The sequence below is a fragment of the Mandrillus leucophaeus genome, unplaced genomic scaffold (genome assembly GCF_000951045.1).
Source record: "Mandrillus leucophaeus isolate KB7577 unplaced genomic scaffold, Mleu.le_1.0 Scaffold581, whole genome shotgun sequence".
NCBI classification, from domain to species: domain Eukaryota; kingdom Metazoa; phylum Chordata; class Mammalia; order Primates; family Cercopithecidae; genus Mandrillus; species Mandrillus leucophaeus.
This window is the reverse complement of record NW_012106264.1, coordinates 96,083-114,168: the sequence shown is the minus strand read 5'-3', so window position 1 is coordinate 114,168 and position 18,086 is coordinate 96,083. Positions and strand designations below refer to the sequence as shown.

Below are 18,086 nucleotides of genomic sequence, written 5' to 3'. Positions count from 1 at the left end.
CTGGCTAACATGGTGAAACCCCGTATCTACTAAAAACACAAAAAATTAGCCGAGCATGGTGGCGGGCACCTGTAGTCCCAGCTACTCGGGAGGCTGAGGCAGAATAGCGTGAACCTGGGAGGCGGAGCTTGCAGTGAGCCGAGATTGTGCCACTGCACCCCAGGCTGGGTGACAGGAGGAGACTCCGTCTCAAAAAAAAAAAAAAAAAAAAAAATCCATTTGTTCAAAGTATAAAAGTATTAAAAAAAAAAAGTATAAAATCCAGAATAAAATCCAAATGCTTTACCATAGCTTATGGGGCTCTGTACAATATGCCCTCTGTTAAACATCTTGATCCCATCTCCCACAGTCTAGCCACACTGGGCTTTTTTTTTTTTTTTTTGAGCCGGGATCTTGGTCTGTCATTCAAGCTGGAGTGTAGTGGTATAATCATAGCTCACTGCAGCCTCAAAGGATCCTCCCACCTCAGCCTCCAACTAGCTAGGACTACAGGCACATGCCACCAGGCCTGGGTACTTTTTAAACATTTTTGCAGAGACAGGGTCTCACCATGTTGCCCAGACTGGTCTCGAACTTCTGGGCTCAAGTAGTGCTCCTGCCTCAGCCTCCCAAAGTGCTGGGATTGCAGGCATGAGCCACCACGTCTGGCCTGGCCTTCTGTTTTTACTTCAAACACCCCAAAGTCATTTCTGCATCAAGGCCTTTGCCTTTGCTGTTCCCTGTGTCTGGAATGCACTTTCTCCGTGTGTTCATATGGTTTGGTCCCTCGTTTAATTTTCTCTCTCTGTGTTACCTCCTCAAAGCAGCTCTCGCTTTGTATCTACCTGTTCTCTTCCCCCTGTCACTCTCTAACCTCTTTTTTCATTTTATTTTCATTTGGAGCACTTACTATTACTTAAAATTATACTACCTATGTATATTGTCTGTCACCCTCAAAGCAATATGTAAGCTCCATATGGGCAAAGATTTTGTCCTTTTTATTGATGTATCTCCAGCTCCTAAAACAGTGCTTGCTCTACACTAGGCACTAAAGTGTTCATTGAAAGTATGCAAAGCTTGGCCAGGTACAGTGGCTCATGCCTATAATCCCAGCACTTTGGGAGGCCGAAGCAGGTAGATCATCTAAGGTCAGGAGTTCGAGACCAGCCTGGCCAACATGGTGAAACCCCATCTCTACTAAAATACAAAAAATTAGCTGGGTGTGGTGGTGGGCACTGTAATTCCAGCTATTTGGGAGGCTGAGGCAGGAGAATCGCTTGAACGACCCGCCCCCGCCAAAAAAAAAAAAAGAAAGTATATGAAGCTTAAGTAAGACAACGTCTATAAAGAGCTTAGCAGGGTACCTGGCACTGAGCAAGCAGCCAGGTGATGCCATACTCTAAGATCTCTCCCTGCCTCTCTGTCATCTCTCCTTAGTCTCCTTGTCTGGCTTATCCTTGTCCTTCTTCACTTAGCCATTCAATGTCAGAGTTCCTCAAGGCTAAGTTCTGGGCCCTTCATCTACAGATTCCTCAGAGAGGTCTATCCTAGCCACCATGTCTTTTTTTTTTTTGGAGATGGAGTCTCCCTCTGTCACCCAGGGTAGAGTGCAATGGTGCGATCTCAGCTAACTGCAACCTCTGCTTCCTGGGTTCAAGTCATTCTCCTGCCTCAGCCTCCCAAGTAGCTGGGATTATAGGAGACCATCACCATGCCCAGCTAATTGTTGTATTTTAGTAGAGACAGGATTTCACCATGTTGGCCAGGCTGGTCTCAAACTCCTGACCTCAGGTGATCTACCCGCCTCAGCCTCCCAGAGTGCTGGGATTACAGGCATAAGCCACTGCGCTCAGCCACCATGTCTTGAGTAGCTCCCCAACTACTGTTTCTATTCAGTACCCCATTTATTTCCTTCATATGATTCATCTCAACCTGTAATTATATGTTTGTTTACTTTTAAGAAAAACAGTCCCTGAGAATTGGGAATTGGCCTGACAATAACTAGCAGGCTTTGGTGTTGCTGGGAGCTGGCCTGTTGCTCATAGTTAGGCCCTGGTACTCTTGTTGAACATAAACTATCTCACAGAAAATCAGTGTCAAACAAGGTCATTCTGTGTTTGTGATGAAGTTAGACAAACTTCAAAATCTTGTCTAAGCACAAAAACACCAAACAGTTCCCTGTCAGCTAAAATGTATTGGCTTTTTTACCTTACAGCTTTAGTCATATTTCATTTCTCCCTCCTTCTAGATAAGATTAAGAAGTAGTCATAGAACAATTTTCTGCTTCTTTTTTTTTTTTGAGACAGAGTCTTGCTCTGTCACCCAGGCTGGAGTGCAGTGGCCGGATCTCAGCTCACTGCAAGCTCCGCCTCCTGGGTTCACGCCATTCTCCTGCCTCAGCCTCCCGAGTAGTTGGGACTACAGGTTCCTGCCATCTCGCCTGGCTAGTTTTTTGTATTTTTTAGTAGAGACGGGGTTTCACCGTGTTAGCCAGGATGGTCTCGATCTCCTGACCTTGTGATCCGCCCGTCTCGGCCTCCCAAAGTGCTGGGATTACAGGCTTGAGCCACCACACCCGGCCTTTTCTGCTTCTTTTGAAATCACCAAACACAAACCCTAACCCTGTCATTCCTAGCCCTCTTTTAGGGAGATAACCTCTGTAGAATTAATAAACTCAGCTTAAATGCTTGCCCATAAGTTGAGGAGCTGTAAGTTAACTTTTAAGAAGTTTCTTCTGGCTGGGCGCAGTGGCTTATACCTGTAATCCCAGCACTTTGGGAGGCCGAGGTGGGCAGATCACAAGGTCAGGAGATAGAGACCATCCTGGCTAACATGGTGAAACCCCGTATCTACTAAAAACACAAAAAATTAGCCGAGCATGGTGGCGGGCACCTGTAGTCCCAGCTACTCGGGAGGCTGAGGCAGAATAGCGTGAACCTGGGAGGCGGAGCTTGCAGTGAGCCGAGATTGTGCCACTGCACCCCAGGCTGGGTGACAGGAGACTCTGTCTCCAAAAAAAAAAAAAAAAAGGAAGTTTCTTCCCAGACAACAGGTGTTCTTGGCTCTTCCTCCATCCTGAGGCTTTGAACATGGATGAGGAAGCCAGAGCTTCACTTTGGACTGTGAATAGAAGTTTGTGGTTGTGAATCTAACAGTTGGGGGTTGAGGTTCTGAATACTCAGGGACCTTGTAATGGTGGCATTGTCACATATCTTGGATTGTTGATTGTCTACCTCTTGACCTGTGAGAGAAATAAACTTCTATCTTAAGACTTCTTTTTAAATGGCAGTTACATAAGCCAGAACTACCTGGAGAAATCTGATACTTTTGTTTTGACCTGTAATTTTCAAATGTCTACTTTTCTCCAACTCTACTACCCAAGTCTATGTCATCATCATGGCTCACTTGTACTACTGAAATAGCCAGTAGCTTTCTAACTAACTTCCAGGTCCAAGGTGGGCCCTCTTCATACAAGCTGATTTTTTTGAAAAGCCAGCCTAAGCCATGATACTCCCGTCTGAAATTCTTCAAAGGCTTCTGTTCTAAGAAAAGAGCCAAATCCTCATGTTCTCCAAGGCCCTGAGTGGTCTAACTCCTCTTTCTTCTGCATCATCTCCCACTGTCCCTAGGTTTCTTAGCTCCTTTTCCCCTAGGTCTTTTAGCTAAGACCTTTGCCTTGACTCCCCTTTCCCACCCCACCTCCTGTTTATCCTTCGGAGCTTGTCTCAGTTGCATCTCCTTCCCCGACTCCCTTTATTACACAACTCCGTTTCACCCTGTCTTCTTCCCAGTACTTTTGGCAGGTTTAACTTTACATGCTATTTGTGGTTATGAGAAACCTGTCTTCCTTGTACATTTTAAATCCATTGGCTTTGGCTGTCAGTTATCTCTAGTGCTTAGTATATTGCCTGGCCCACAGGCACTCTGCAAATTGCTGCTGAAAGACTCCTTCATCATTACCACTCCATAAACACAAACTCTGCCAAGTAAAATACTTAAAAATAACTCCACAGACACCTGGCCTTTCCTTTTTCTTACAAAACTTTGCCCTTGAACATAAGGCAGCTTGGTCTGGTTGATGCCTACAGGCCAATGGAACCTCCATTGGTTTTTTCAGCCTGGAAGAACCTTAAGCTTTGTCTTTCCCCATCACTAGTGTGTATGAACTAAAGAATGAGCTGACTCCACCAGGTGAGAACAGCTTCATCTGTACCTCCAGAGATGACTAGAACACAGGGATTAAAGAAAATGCTGGTTTCCACTGCATTTATTACTAATATAAAAAAATGTTAAAAAGAAAAAAAAAAAACACCTCATTCTCAGTTCTCCAACAACTCTCATCCCTCCCTCTTGCCAATACAACTCCTGACCTGTTTCCTCAGGGCCAGTTCAAAACTGAACCTGTTCACTGCTGTTTTCACAGAAAACAACCAGTGCCAGGGATGTAGGGGAAGAGGGTTGGAAGAAGGCGACAGTACTGTCCAGGTTCCACCCAAAGATAGGCAAGGTGGAGATTCACAGAATTCAAATGAAAGGACTGGTGGCCTCACAATGACATAGTCTAAGTAAAATGGGCTGGAAGGGATCTAGGTAGGATAAAGCCATTGGATGCTTTATAAGACATCTCATGGGCCTGTGTCAGACCCAGAGTAACCAACAGGAGAAGAATGGGGAGGGCCAGGGAGGCAGTCTGATGGAAAGTTCACAATTCTTCCATGTTGGGAAGTGGGAAAGTCCAGAGGGCGTCAAGCGCCTCACTCGTTTTGGCAGGAAAACTTATTCTAGTGCTGGGAAGTCACAAAAATGCCACAGACACTGAGAGAGGCTACAAGGGGATGCACAGTTTCACAAAGCACGGTGATCATAGACCACGGTGGTGGGGATCATGCTACTGACAGAGAAACTACGAAATCCAAAAGCAGGGAGAGTGGCCTTTTAGGAAGTAACTGCACCAGTCACCCAAACTTGACCCCAGGTTAGACAACCTGGCTGAGTTTCACAAGCAGCTGACAACATTGGGGGTAGGGAATGTCACATAAAAAGGACTTAAAACAAGCAGCTAAAAGAAGGGAATGGTAGGAAACCGCTCCAGGGCTCTCAGGAATTGAGGGCAGTACTGGGGAACAGGTGGACAGATGCACAAGAAACAGCACCAAAGAGGTTTCCTGTTCAGCAGTCATTTGATGATGGGAAAGAAGATCCAGGAGGCAACTTAAGGGAGCAAAGATGGGTCCCAAAGGCAAGTCTCTAAAGGCTGGATCAGAAGAAAGCGCATACACCGCGCACCAGTGACGCAACACAACTCTGGACCCCAAACTGGGGAGGTGGTGGATGGGGTGGGTGTGTCACTGACTGAGGGTGCTGGAAGAGCCTCACAGTAGCCATTACAGGGCTACAGAGAAATACATGGCCGCTAGGTCACAGAGAGCTCCTTCCAGCCTGGATGGGAAGGCACAGTCTCACAGAGGAGGTCCATTGACGCCTGGATGGTAGAAGGCACAGAGGTCCTCATATCGACAGTGACCCTTTTTGGCAAAATGTCGGCAGACAGGGCGGTCGGATTTGTCTGTGAACAAGTGAAAATTAAAGTTAAAAATTTGAGCAACAAAGAAAACAAATATGATGAAAAGCAGAGACAGAAGGAGAACTGATTTTCTACCCCCTACCATTTCCAGGTATTTTGGAATGGTAGTTTTTCTCCTGGGAGAAATAACATTCAGGTCTACTTCTGCTTCAAAAGCAAAAAGGAAAGCCCAAAGATCATGAATGATCTTCTGAAAATTAGGTCACTCTGGGAGTAATGGGCGTAACAAAATGGACCTCACCTTCTATAACCTGGGGGTCATCCTTGGGCGGGCAGGTATTCTTGATAAGAGACCAGCTTTTGAGCCTTCGAGGGTTTCTCTGTTCTTTGTGAAAGCTTCCCCTGGTGGGACCCCCATGACCTGGCCCCGGAAAAGGAGGTTCAACATTGACTCCCCACCAACCACGACCATATGGGCTAGACCTAGGGCCAAGGCCTCTCCGAATTGGGCCTCTACCCCAAGGAGGAGGTGGGAGACTCAGCAGTGGTGGAATCAGTGGTCCCCTTGATCCTGGAGGACCTCTGTGAAGAACTGGAGAGAGAGAGAGAGACAGAGAGAGAAAGAAAGACACAGAAAGGTGACCAATGGGCAGCTGAATCCTGATAAGCCCTGATTTAAAAATTTTTTTTTATTGAAGAACAGCAGTTTTAAAGACACACCAGTTTTAAGTGCACAACCCAATTATCACAAAGTAGACACACTTGAGTTTCCACCACCAGGTGAAGAGATAAAGCCTTATTAGCACCTCAAAAGATCCTCCCCTTGTGCCCCTTTTCCCATTACCCACCCTCCTCCCCAAAGGTAACCACTATCCTGACACCATAGGTTAGTTTTTGCCTGTTTTTGAACTTCACAAAAATGGAATCATACAGTCTGCATTCTTTTATGTCTGGCTCCTTTCGCTCAACATCATGTTTGTGAGATTCATCCAGGTTGCCTGTAGCAGTAGTTCATTCATTTTCGTTGCAGTGTAGTCCCATTGCATGCATACACAACAACTTATTTATCCATTCTACTGATGATGGACATGTGGGTGGTATCCAGTTTGGGGCTATAACGAGAAATGCCACTATAAACATTTTTATACATGTTGTTACACATACGTATGCATTTCTGTTGAGTATATACATAGTAGAGGTATTGCTGGGTTATAAAGTATATGTTATGCCCAAGTTTCACACATAATGCCAAATTTTTTTTCATAGTGGTTATAGCAATTTGCACTCCCACCAGTAGTTGTCCTATAGCCTTGACAACACTTAGAATTGTTAGATTTTTAAATTTTGCCGTTCTGGTGAGTGTGAAAAGTGGTGGTTATTTTGTTTGGTTATTATTATTTATTTAATGAGAGATTGGGTCTTGCCACAGTGCCCAGGCTGGTCTTGAACTCTTGGGCTCAAGTGATCCTCCCACCTTGGTCTCCTAAAGTGCTGGGATTACAGGCATGAGTCATCATGCCTCGTTTTGTTTGCTTTTTATTGTGGTAAAAAATACACAAAATTTACCATTTTAACTATTTTTAAGTGTACAGTTCAGTAGTGTTATGTATATTCATATTGTTGTGAAACAGATCTCCAAGTTTTTGTTCGTTTGTTTTTTGAGATGGAGTTTCGCTCTGTCGCCCGGGCTGGAGTGCAGTGGCGCGATCTCGGCTCACTGCCACTTCCGGCTTCTGGGTTCAAGCAATTCTCCTGCCTCAGCCTCCTGAGTAGCTGGGATTACAGGTGCCCACCACCACACCTGGCTAATTTTTGTATTTTTAGTAGAGATAGGGTTTCACCATGTTGGCCAGGCTGGTCTCGAATTCCTGATCTCATGATCCGCCTGCCTTGGCCTCCCAAAGTGCTGGGATTACAGGCGTAAGCCACCATGCCCAATCTCCAAAAGTTTCTTATCTTGCAAAACTGAAACTCTGTACCCATTAAACAAAACTCCCCTTTTCTGTCTTCCTTCCCCCAGCATCTAGTAACGACCACTCTACTGTTTCTTTGAATTTGACTTTATTTTTATTTTTTGTTTTGACAATCTCACTCTGTCATTCAGGCTGGAGTGCAGTGGTGCAATCTTGACTCACTGCAACCTCTGCCTCCCAGGTTCAAGCAATTCTCATGCCTGAGCTACCTGAGTAGTTGGGATTACAGGTATGCACTACCGTGCCCAGCTAGTTTTTCTATTTTTAGTAGAGATGGGGTTTCGCCATTTTGGCCAGGCTGTTCTCGAACTCCTGACCTCAAGTGATCCACTTGCCTTGGCCTCCCAGTGTGCTGGGATTACAGGTGTGAAGCACCACGCCTGGCCCCTGAATTTGACTTTAGACACCTCAGATAAGCAGAATCATACACTATGTCTTTACTGAACATAAAGTCCTCAAAGTTCATTCATGTTGTAGTATGTGACAGCATTTTCTTCCTTTTAAGGCTGAATAATATTCCATTGTATGTCCACGCCACATTTTGTTTATTCTTCCATCAGTGGACATGTGGGTTGCTTCCACCTCTTTGTTATTGTGAATACTGCTGCTATGAACATGAGTCTGCAAATATGTCAAGACCCTGCTTTCCTTTTTTTTTTTTTTTGCTATATACCTGGAAGCAGGAGTTCTGGGGTAGTTCTATTTTTAATTTTTTTGTCATACATACATATTTTTAATTGCTTAAGAGGAATCTCTTCATATTGTTTTACATAGTAGTTTCACCATTTTATAATCCCAGCAGCAGTACACAAGAGTTCTAATTTCAAAGTGGTATATTTTTATCTTGCATTTACTTGACGATTAATGATATTGAGTACTTGTTGATTTAGACTTTTAGTTCATTTAGAGCTCCATTTTAATAAGGTGTCTTTTTTTTTTTTTTTTGGTCGATTTTTCAAATGGCTTGTCTGGAAGAATCCTTTATATATTATAGATACAGGATCTTTATTGGTTATATTTGTTGCAGATATCTTCTATTGTGTAGCTTCCTGTTAATTTCTTAATGGCGTTATTTGGCAAGTTTATATTTTCTTTTCTTTTTTTTTTTCTTTTGAGACAGTCTCACTCTGTCACCCAGGCTAGAGTGCAGTGGTGCTATCTCGGCTAACTACAACCTCCGCCTCCAGGTTCAAGCGATTCTCCTGCCTCAGCCTCCTGAGTAGCTGGGATTACAGGCGCACACCACCACATCCGGCTAATTTTTGTATTTTTTAGTAGAGATAGGGGTTTCACTATGTTGGTCAGTCTAGTCTTGAACTCCTGACCTCCTGATTCGCCCGCCTCGGCCTCCCAAAGTGCTGGGATTACAGGTGTGAGCCACTGCACCTGGCCGCAAATTTATATTTTCTAACGGAGTTCAATTTATCAATCTTTCCTTTATGGTTAGTGTGTATACCTACATTTCTTGTCTGTTTAAGAACTCTTAGCTACTCTTAGAAAATATATTTACTTTCTAGAATAATTATTCTCTTACCTTTTATACTTAGATCTACAGTCCATTATACAATATGATTATGACTACAAGGTGAAATTCCATTTTTTAACATGAATATCCAATTGATCCAATATCATTTATTGAAAAGACCAACTTTCCAGTTCCATCTTCATCATAAATGATGGGCCTGTTTGGGCCTGTTATTGGACTCTTCGGGACATAAGTCCTGTTGACTTATGTCTATCATTGTGTCCAAACCGCATCGTTGTAACTACTGTAGCTTTATAGTAAGTCTTTTTTCCTTCTTGTTGTTTTTATAGACAGGATCTCACTATGTTGCCCAAGTGGCCTCAAAAACTCCTGGGCTCAAAGGATCCTCCTACCTCAGCCTCCTGAGTAGCTGGGACCACAGGCATATGCCACCATGCCCAGCTTACAAATCTTGATATTCATAGTACGCCCTCCCACTTCAAGATTGTTTTGACAGTCTCTCACCTTGATATTTTGCATTTCCCTATAATACTGTGTATTTCCACAAAAGCATTATGGGTGTTCTGACTTGGAATGCATGAAGTCTATACATCAATTTGGGAAGAAGTGACATTTTTACAACATTGAGTTTTTCAGTCAGCAAATATACAACTTCTCTCCATTCATTTAGGGATGGAATCCCTGATCTTTTGATTTTTAAGTCCTTCCTGGGTTTTATCCCCTCCCTTGCTGTCTTATCCGCGACCTAATACAAGGATCAGGGCCCCTTCCTCCTCACCTGACTTAGGGTCGCCAGGTTTTCCATTGGCCATGGGGGGAGGGCCCAGAAGGCTGGGTGGTCCTAAGAGCAGACATGAAAATATGGTCATCAGAATGGATTAAAGGACTGATGATTCTGTTCTTAGGCGTTTTTCTTGTATTACTCATTTCTTAATTCAACCAGTAAAGTCAGGTATATTTTCAGCAGTCTTAGGAGTTCTCACCCCATCTATCTGCTCTTTTTTCTGCAAAGCTGTTTCAGGGTTTGCAAAAAGTAGATATTCAATCAAAGGCGATAATGCAGGAAAAGATACTGACAACTTTTTCTTTTCCTCACCGTACCGTCGCTATCCAAAACAACCTAAGTGTCTCCAGACATAAACCAATCCCTCACCTTAACTGCTGGCCAGTCAGTTCTCTTCTCCTTTCACTCGGCCAAAGGACTAGTTTAGAGAAAGCGGCACCTGTACCTTTTCAGTCAAAATCCGGATACAAACTGTCAACCCAGTCATCGCAATCTGCAACATCTCTACTGCCCCTTTCCCCTACTGTTCTGCGGCTGCGCAAAAGAGCTCTTTACTCTCTCCACCCCCGCCTTCTCCAGAAAGGTTTGGGGCCGTATTGAGGTTGACGGTTCCAGTAAGAGAACTCCTGGTTCAAGGCTCCATTTGAGACAGCCCTGCTGCCATCCCTACCCAGCGCGTGCGCCCTTCCTCCTTCCGTTAGAGCCCCTTCCTTCGCACCTTATTAGCCCCTAGCCCTTCGCCCGGACGGGCTTGACAGGCATGTGCACATCCCTCCCTGACCCCTCACCGATGGGACTCCCATCCTCCTCATCTCCAGTCTCTTCCCGCTCAGGCAGTGGGGGTTGCTGCTGTGTCGGTGGCTGGTGCTGATTCTGCTTCTTTCGTTTCGGCATCGTGGCTGCGGCAATGGCTGCAGCGGGATTTAGAAGGTAGTGAGGAAGGGGCACGCGGGGATTCTGTTTCCGCTTCCGGGGGGTCGGTGGGCAGCAATGCCGAAGCTCCCACCATTCCACTTCCGGAAGGTTGCGGAGAACATCTGTGGCGGCCGCATTCTGGAGTAAACTGCTTCTCTCTGTCTCTGCCAGGCATGGCGGCAACCTCACACCTTCCCTTTGCTGCGTTTCTATAAATGCTTTGAAAAAATTCCTCTCTTCTTCGCTCGCTGGAAAACACCACAACCAGCTCCTCAGAGTGTGTCACAGAGTCAACAGGCTCTCGGGCCAGAAGGCCTGAGAAGAGGACTGTCGCACCGTAAGATCGCCACATCCGGTCCTCGGTTACTATGGTAACAGCTGCAGGCACAACTTTGTGCCCTTTGACCTCCCTCCAAAAGCCCTTGTCCCGCCTGGGTTTCGCTTCTCGCCCGCTTTTGCACTTCTGATCTGTAAACCTGCTCCTTATCATCGTTCCCACAAGGAATTTGGGTCCCAGCAGGTCGGCAGCCAGGACTCTTCAGACCGCCGCCCTCCCCTAAAGACCTCTGACCGTGCCCCCGGTGTAGCCCAGCAACCTGGCTTCATTTCCGGGACGCACAGTCTCGGCTTTCCACTAAGGTCAAGCCCGGGGGTTGGGAGTGTAGCCTCAACGTGTCCACTCCTCCTCTCCCCTAGGTAGTAGGCCCCGCCCTCCGCTCCGCCGCCCCCTCCAGGTGAGTGGTAGCTTCTCCCGGGAGCGCAAGGTAGTGATGACACGCGCTCCCCCCTCCTCCGAACGCGAGTTGGTAGCGTCCGTGACGGAGTTAGCCTGGTCCTCCCACGCGCGCCTCCTTCCTCGCCGCCGGGGTGCTCTCTCGGTGCCACTGGCTCTCACGTGCCAGTAGCCCACCCCGCATCATCCTTTCGCCTCGCTCCTGGAGGGAAGTGACTGTGTATCTCCCCTGTCCGCCTTCCATCGCCGCCGCGGCGGCAATTCGGTCGGGCCCGCCCGCTGACGTCACCTGCTAGCTCCGCCTCCTCTAGGGTCCCGGGCCCCTGCGGCGGGGACTGCCCCGGGGGGCAGTCAGTTGAGGCGGCAGGAGCTCGGCGGAGGGCGGGCCAGGTGACTGGTCCGGGCCATGCCGAGGAAGAAGCCCTTCAGCGTGAAGCAGAAGAAGAAGCAGTTGCAGGACAAACGGGAGCGGAAGAGAGGTCAGTGCGGGAGCTGGAGGAGGAGGCGGGGCTCGGGCTTCCGCACAGCTGGAAGGAGGGGTGTGCCCGCTGCACCTCTGGGGGTCGTGGGAGGGGGTCGTGGGACCGCGCCAACCCTCGCGGCCTATCGCGGAGGGGATCTCCCAGCCCACCCCCCTACATCTGGAAGGGGTGGAGAAGGATGGAGAGTTGGGGGAGGGGAATCCCTCCAGCTCGCACGGGGCGCCGTCCCTACTGCTCCCTGGAGGAGTGATTCCCCCCCACGCACATCCGGGAGGGTCCCGAATAGGGTGGTTGGGAGGACAGAGCGTCGGAAGAAGTTGAGTGGGATGAAGAAGAGTCAGACCGGTGGGGGAGAGGGTCTTATGGCCCCTGAGAGCTGGCCAGCACTGGCGTCACCGGCCCCTCCCCGCAGGGCTTCAAGATGGGCTGCGCTCCAGTTCCAACAGCCGCAGCGGGAGCCGGGAGCGGCGAGAGGAACAGACAGACACCTCGGACGGGGAGTCTGTGACCCATCATATCCGCAGGCTTAACCAGCAGCCTTCTCAGGGGCTGGGTCCACGAGGCTACGACCCAAATCGGTGAGGGTGGGAGGGGGCGCTGGTCCCGGCTTTCCCGCCTACCCGGAAGTCAGAGCTTTGGGGGAAAGCGGGCTGCTGCTGGTGAAGACGGTGGGCCTGCGATGCCACAGTTCTCCGCTAGCCCCTCGGCTCCCCAGTGCGGGCCACAATCTTGCTTTCCAGAGGGGCTGGAGAGAGTTGGGCTTTTAGAAGGAGGAGGCTGAGTATTGCCTGAAAGAAGGACTTGGGGGAAGGCTGACTTGAGAGAGGAGACTTGAACGACGAGAGAATGCTTTGCGAAGTTGATTGTCCAAGAGGGGAGAAAATAGGAGTTTGTGGCCACAGGATTGCGCTGGATGTCTCGGTCCCTGTTCCCTTAGATACCGACTGCATTTTGAGAGAGACAGCAGAGAGGAGGTAGAGAGGAGAAAGAGAGCAGCCCGGGAGCAAGTTCTACAGCCGGTCAGTGCTGAGGTGTTGGAGCTGGACATCCGGGAGGTCTATCAGCCTGGCTCAGGTGAGTGAGGGCAAGACAAGTATTGGGCTGGGGAAGGAGTTTGGAAAGGTAAGAGCCTAGTGTGAGGATGGAGGGGTCTGGGATGTACTCTTGAATCCTGAAAATTCCCTCACACTTGGACTTTTTCCTGATTTCCCAGTTCTGGACTTTCCTCGACGTCCTCCTTGGAGCTATGAGATGTCCAAGGAGCAACTAATGAGCCAGGAGGAACGGAGCTTCCAAGAGTATCTTGGGAAGATTCATGGGGCTTACTCCTCTGAGAAACTCAGCTACTTTGAGCACAATCTGGAGGTGACAGTGTACTCTAGGGACAGGAGTGGGGCATAGTGACCAGTGGTCAAATTGGCTTGGGATCAGGCTTGAGAGGGACTCTGTGTTCAGGTTCTCTTCCTGATCTTGTCTTTTTAGACATGGAGGCAGCTGTGGCGGGTGTTAGAGATGTCTGACATCGTCCTGCTTATCACTGATATCCGACATCCAGTGAGTACTAGGAATAAGGTTGGGCAAGGAGGAGGAGGGAGAAAGGTTTTTCAGGGGCAAAGGTCAGAGGCAAGAGTTGGGAGACAGAGAGGTATCTATTTTCCTGTCTTTCTGACCTCTGCCTAGTGCTGATGTGTGCAGTTAGGAACTCAGTTTTTTATTCTCTCTTATAGCCTGTCACTCCTCCCTTGGCCAGCTCACTCTCCTCTTCAAAACAGCCATGTCCTATCCTTTAACTCATCACAGTTAGACCAACAGAAAATCCAAGTGTGGAGCTCCAGGGGTTCTATGAATGCAATTGGGGGCTTCCTCCTGCCCAGCCCCAAGATGCCCTTTCTTCCTTATCTCATTTCTTTAGTACTGCCGCATCAGTTGCTACAGAACCCACCTGGAATCGTAGAGTAGTAGTTAAGGCTGTAGACTGCTGCTGGACTGCCCTGTATGAATCCTAGCTCTGCAACTTCACTCTTGTCCTCCAGTGGGAGAAAGGGAGGTCTGTGAGGACCGTTTAGGTTGGAGGTCCTTAACAATGTGTACACACACACATGTACTGACACATACATCATGTGCACATCAATATACACAGGCATGTTTGCACACATGTTCACAGTCACATTGTTAACACACGAACATGCACACGAGTGCATGTACTTGCATGTATACACACTTATATAGTTGTGCGCACACAAAAGCAGACTAATTGTTACTCTAACACCCATCCCTATTTCCGATCCCAGCCTTTACCTCAGTGTGCTAAGTGACGCTGTTTCCTTGTCTTGTTTTGGGTTCATTTCCATGTCTAATCATGACCTATAGGAAGCTCCCTGAGACTCAGAAATATTACTAACCCCTGTTTTGTCTTCCTTTTTCAGTTTGGCTGGTTTATAGTTTTTAGCCCAGAATCTGCTACCACCAGGGCCTTGTCTCTGAGCTATGCCTGCTAAGTGGGGAGCTGGAGGCAGAGAACTCTGGGTTGACCTTTCACTGCTCCATCTTCTTATCAACCCTGTCCTAGGTTGTGAATTTCCCGCCAGCACTTTATGAGTATGTGACTGGAGAACTTGGGCTGGCCCTGGTGCTGGTTTTGAACAAGGTGGATCTGGCCCCGCCAGCTCTTGTGGTTGCCTGGAAGCATTATTTCCATCAACACTATCCCCAGCTCCATGTCGTCCTTTTCACCTCTTTCCCTCGGGACCCCCGCACCCCACAGGACCCTAGTAGTGGTGAGTGGGCAATGAGAGAGGGCAGCTTGGGAGAGGTGAGTTGGCAGGGGACAAAGGGGAGAACAGAGAGGCTTGTTGACAAGGGGGCACCTGGTCTTAGGCCTAAGGGTGGTGGGAGAGATGAGAGGCCTAAGCCCATGTGCCAATCCTTTTGTGCCTTCTGATCTCAGTCTTGAAGAAGAGTCGGAGGCGGGGGAGAGGATGGACTCGGGCCCTGGGGCCAGAGCAGTTGCTGAGAGCCTGTGAAGCCATCACTGTGGGGAAAGGTATGTGGCCCTTAGAGGGGGGCTGTAGGAGGACATGGGGAAGACCCAAGACGCAGAATCATTTTGCTCACCTTTCCTGAAGCCACCCGCTGTATGGTGGAGATGTGCAAGAAGCCGGGGAAGGGACAGAATAAGGAGCAGACTGACCTGGTGGGACGAGAGGCAGCAAGTAGTCGGGAGCCTCAGTGGCTTGCTGCCTTTAGCCTTCCTAGTACTTTTCAGAAGCTCAGAGAGATGTGCATGATTCCAGGGAGGGTGGGATCAAGTGACTTTTGGGAGATTCTCTGACCTGCTCTTGTTCAGGTTGGCACTGTACACCTCCAGAGGGTGCCAGTTACATAATCTGTGCAGGCTGCAAGGCACAGTATGTGCCATCATACACAGCAGCCCTGGGGAGGACCTCTTTAATCTTCTCCTTCTTTGAGCAGTGGACTTGAGCAGCTGGCGGGAGAAGATTGCTCGGGATGTAGCGGGGGCCACCTGGGGTAATGGCTCCGGGGAGGAGGAGGAAGAGGACGATGGCCCAGCAGTCTTGGTGGAGCAGCAGACTGATTCAGCAATGGAGCCAACCGGCCCAACCCGAGAGCGCTACAAGGATGGGGTGGTGACCATCGGCTGTGTGGGTAAGGAAGTGGCAGCTTGTGCGTGGTGGCCTCCAAGGAGGTACAGAGTTTTCATATTTGGAAAAGAGAGAGGGTGATCATGTTTCATTAGGCCCCAGGGTGTCTGAGGGGTGATCTCTGCCAGTGGTGGTGGGCAAGGCAGAAGAAGCATCTGCTGCAGTGGAGGGATCATTGACAGCCTGGGTTAAATTCAGCCTCTTCTCAGCTGTGAGGTCTTGAGCAAGTGATTTTGCTACTCTGAGTCTTAGTTACTTTGACTTTTTTTAAAAAAGGCCATTGATACCTGATTAAAAGAATGGATGTGGGCCATTTGTGAGAGCTTATGCCTATAGTCCCAGTGCTTTGGGAGGCTGAGGTGGGAGGATTGCTTGAGACCAGGAGCTCAAGACCAGTCTGGGCAATATAGTGAAACCCCAACTTTACAAAAGATAAAAAAAATATAGCCAAGTGTGGTGGTGTGTGCCTGTAGTCCATGTTACTTCAGGGGCTGAGGCAGGAGGATCACTTAGCCCAGGAGTTCAAGGCTGCAGTGAGCTGTGATTGTGCCACTGCACTCCAGCCTGGCTGACAGAGTGAGACCCTGTCTTTAAAAAGAATGGATGTGAGGAATGACGGGAATAGTGTTGAGAGAGCCTAAGAATATCTGACAAATAGTGATAACAGTAATAATTATCATTGTTAAAACTTAGTGTTTATATGGTGCTTACTATGTAACAGGCACTGTTTTAAGTGGTTTATATAAACTATTTGAATCGTAGTAATTAGTCTGTAGTACAGTGATCATCAAATCGTAGTAGGAGCTCAGCAAGTATTAGTTTTCTTCTAGGTTTTAACCCTTTAAGTTTGTTGCCAAGGAGAATCTCCTCTTAAGAGCTTTGTCTCAGCTCACAGTGGAGGAAAAAGGAATGTATCATTAGGACCCAGGGCCTGTCTTCATTTAGGGTAGGAGAGGTAAGAAGAGACCCTGGACAAGTTGTGGTGTCTGAGGTGATATTGGAACCAAATGAGGCCCAACCCAGAAGAAATTAGGGAATGTGGAGTAGGTAGTTGGACTCCTTGGAAGTGCCCTGACTTATCTCTTAGTGTCCTTTTTGTCTTTGGAAGAACCTGCCTCATTGCTCCTCTTTCCAGTCATTTCATCTGGCTGTCCCTTCCCTGACTTCTGATCCTAGGCTTCCCCTCACAAGGAGCCTCTGTTCCCTCTCTTAGCAGGCTCTGCTTTAGCTGGTCGCTATTCCAGGTGGTGTGAGAGGGAGTTTGCTGTGGCACAGGCACCTCTGAGTTTGGATTTCCTTCCAGCTCTCATTCATTTACCCATTCAACAAATATGTACTGAACGCTTACCAGGTGCCAGATATTCTAGGGATGGGACATACTGCTGTGAAAATGGCAGAAAGGTTTGTATATTCATGGAGGTTATTTTCTTGTGAGTAAATAGGTTTTGTGATCCGAAATCATGTAGGGGCAGTGAAGGCAATAAAGCAACGAAAGGGGATAGAGACTGACTGAAAGGAGAGGTGCTCAGGGAAAACCTCCCTGAGGAGAGAACTGGTTGATGAGATGAAGTGAGCCATTCAGAACTGTGGGGAAAGGGTCTTGAGGAAGGAATGGGCTTGGAGATTCTAGGACCAGCAAGAGTGCCTGGAAGATTGAAGTATGGGAGCCAGGATAGAGTATTGGGAATGAGGTCAGCAAGATCGCCAGGGCCCACATCATGTAGAGCCCTGAGGCTGTGACAGCCATTTTGGATTTTATTCCAAGTCTCATGAGAAGCCAAGGGTAGCTTCTGAACAGCAGAATGATAGATTTGATTTTGTTTCTTAAAAGTATACCTCCTGAGTAGAGAATAAATGATGGGAGGTGGGCAAGAAAGGGAGCAGAGAGAGCAGTTGAGGCTATTTCAGTAATCTAGGAGAGAAATAAGAGTTGCTTAGAGTAGGATGCTGGAGCTGGAGGTGGTGAGACAGGGCCAGAAGCATGATATATTTTGAAGGTAGAGAAAATGAGATTGCTAATGGTTTGCAGTTGGCACATGAAGGAAAGTGAGGATAAAGAAGGACTCCCAGGTTTTTGTCTTGAGCAACTGGAAATATTGAGATGGGAAGACTAGGGGAGAAGCAGATTTGAAGGCTTTGGGGAGGAGAGGGGAATCAGAAATTAAATTTCAGATTCTTTTTAAATGTCCGTAGTGGAGATGTTGAATAGGCAGTGGGCAAGTAGTCAGCAGCTTAGGGGAGAGAAGGGGATAGAAATTTGAGTTTGGGAAAGATTTAAATTTGGGGAGCCATTGATGGATATATATGGTATTTAAAGCCATGGAATTAGGCTGGGCACAGTGGCTCACACCTATAATCCCAGCCTTTTAGGAGGCGGAGGCAGGTGAATCACCTGAGGCCAAGCATTTGAGACCAGCCTGGCCAACATGGTGAAACCCTGTCTCTACCAAAAAATACAAAAAATTAACCGTGCGTGGTGGTGCATACCTGTAGTCCCAGCTACTCAGGAGGGTGAGACAGGATAATCGCTTGAATCCTGGAGGCGGAG

The 18,086-nt window shown here is 47.9% G+C and overlaps 2 protein-coding genes across 3 annotated transcripts in view; one reads left to right on the top strand and one right to left on the bottom strand.

The window, feature by feature from the left end:
• Window positions 1–4,218: 4,218 nt before the first annotated feature.
• PRR3 (proline rich 3) lies at window positions 4,219–11,292 on the bottom strand. Of its 2 annotated transcripts, XM_011999065.1 has the most exons (4): window positions 10,535–11,292; window positions 9,741–9,803; window positions 5,805–6,095; window positions 4,219–5,545 (listed from the first exon to the last, which is right to left on the bottom strand). In XM_011999065.1, exons 1-4 carry the CDS (start codon window positions 10,638–10,640, stop codon window positions 5,439–5,441), a joined length of 567 nt encoding a protein of 188 aa, XP_011854455.1. In that variant the 5' UTR covers window positions 10,641–11,292; the 3' UTR covers window positions 4,219–5,438. The 2 variants fall into 2 exon arrangements, with proteins under 2 accessions (XP_011854455.1, XP_011854456.1); XM_011999066.1 differs by lacking the exon at window positions 9,741–9,803.
• The window catches only part of GNL1 (guanine nucleotide binding protein-like 1), a 16,630-nt gene continuing 8,792 nt past the window's right edge, over window positions 10,249–18,086 (top strand). The window contains exons 1-8 of the mRNA XM_011999067.1: window positions 10,249–11,873; window positions 12,289–12,454; window positions 12,814–12,950; window positions 13,090–13,241; window positions 13,359–13,430; window positions 14,446–14,653; window positions 14,824–14,919; window positions 15,348–15,542. Coding sequence (XP_011854457.1) covers window positions 11,801–11,873; window positions 12,289–12,454; window positions 12,814–12,950; window positions 13,090–13,241; window positions 13,359–13,430; window positions 14,446–14,653; window positions 14,824–14,919; window positions 15,348–15,542 — 1,099 coding nt within the window. The 5' untranslated portion in view covers window positions 10,249–11,800. The remainder of the gene's footprint in view (window positions 11,874–12,288; window positions 12,455–12,813; window positions 12,951–13,089; window positions 13,242–13,358; window positions 13,431–14,445; window positions 14,654–14,823; window positions 14,920–15,347; window positions 15,543–18,086) is intronic.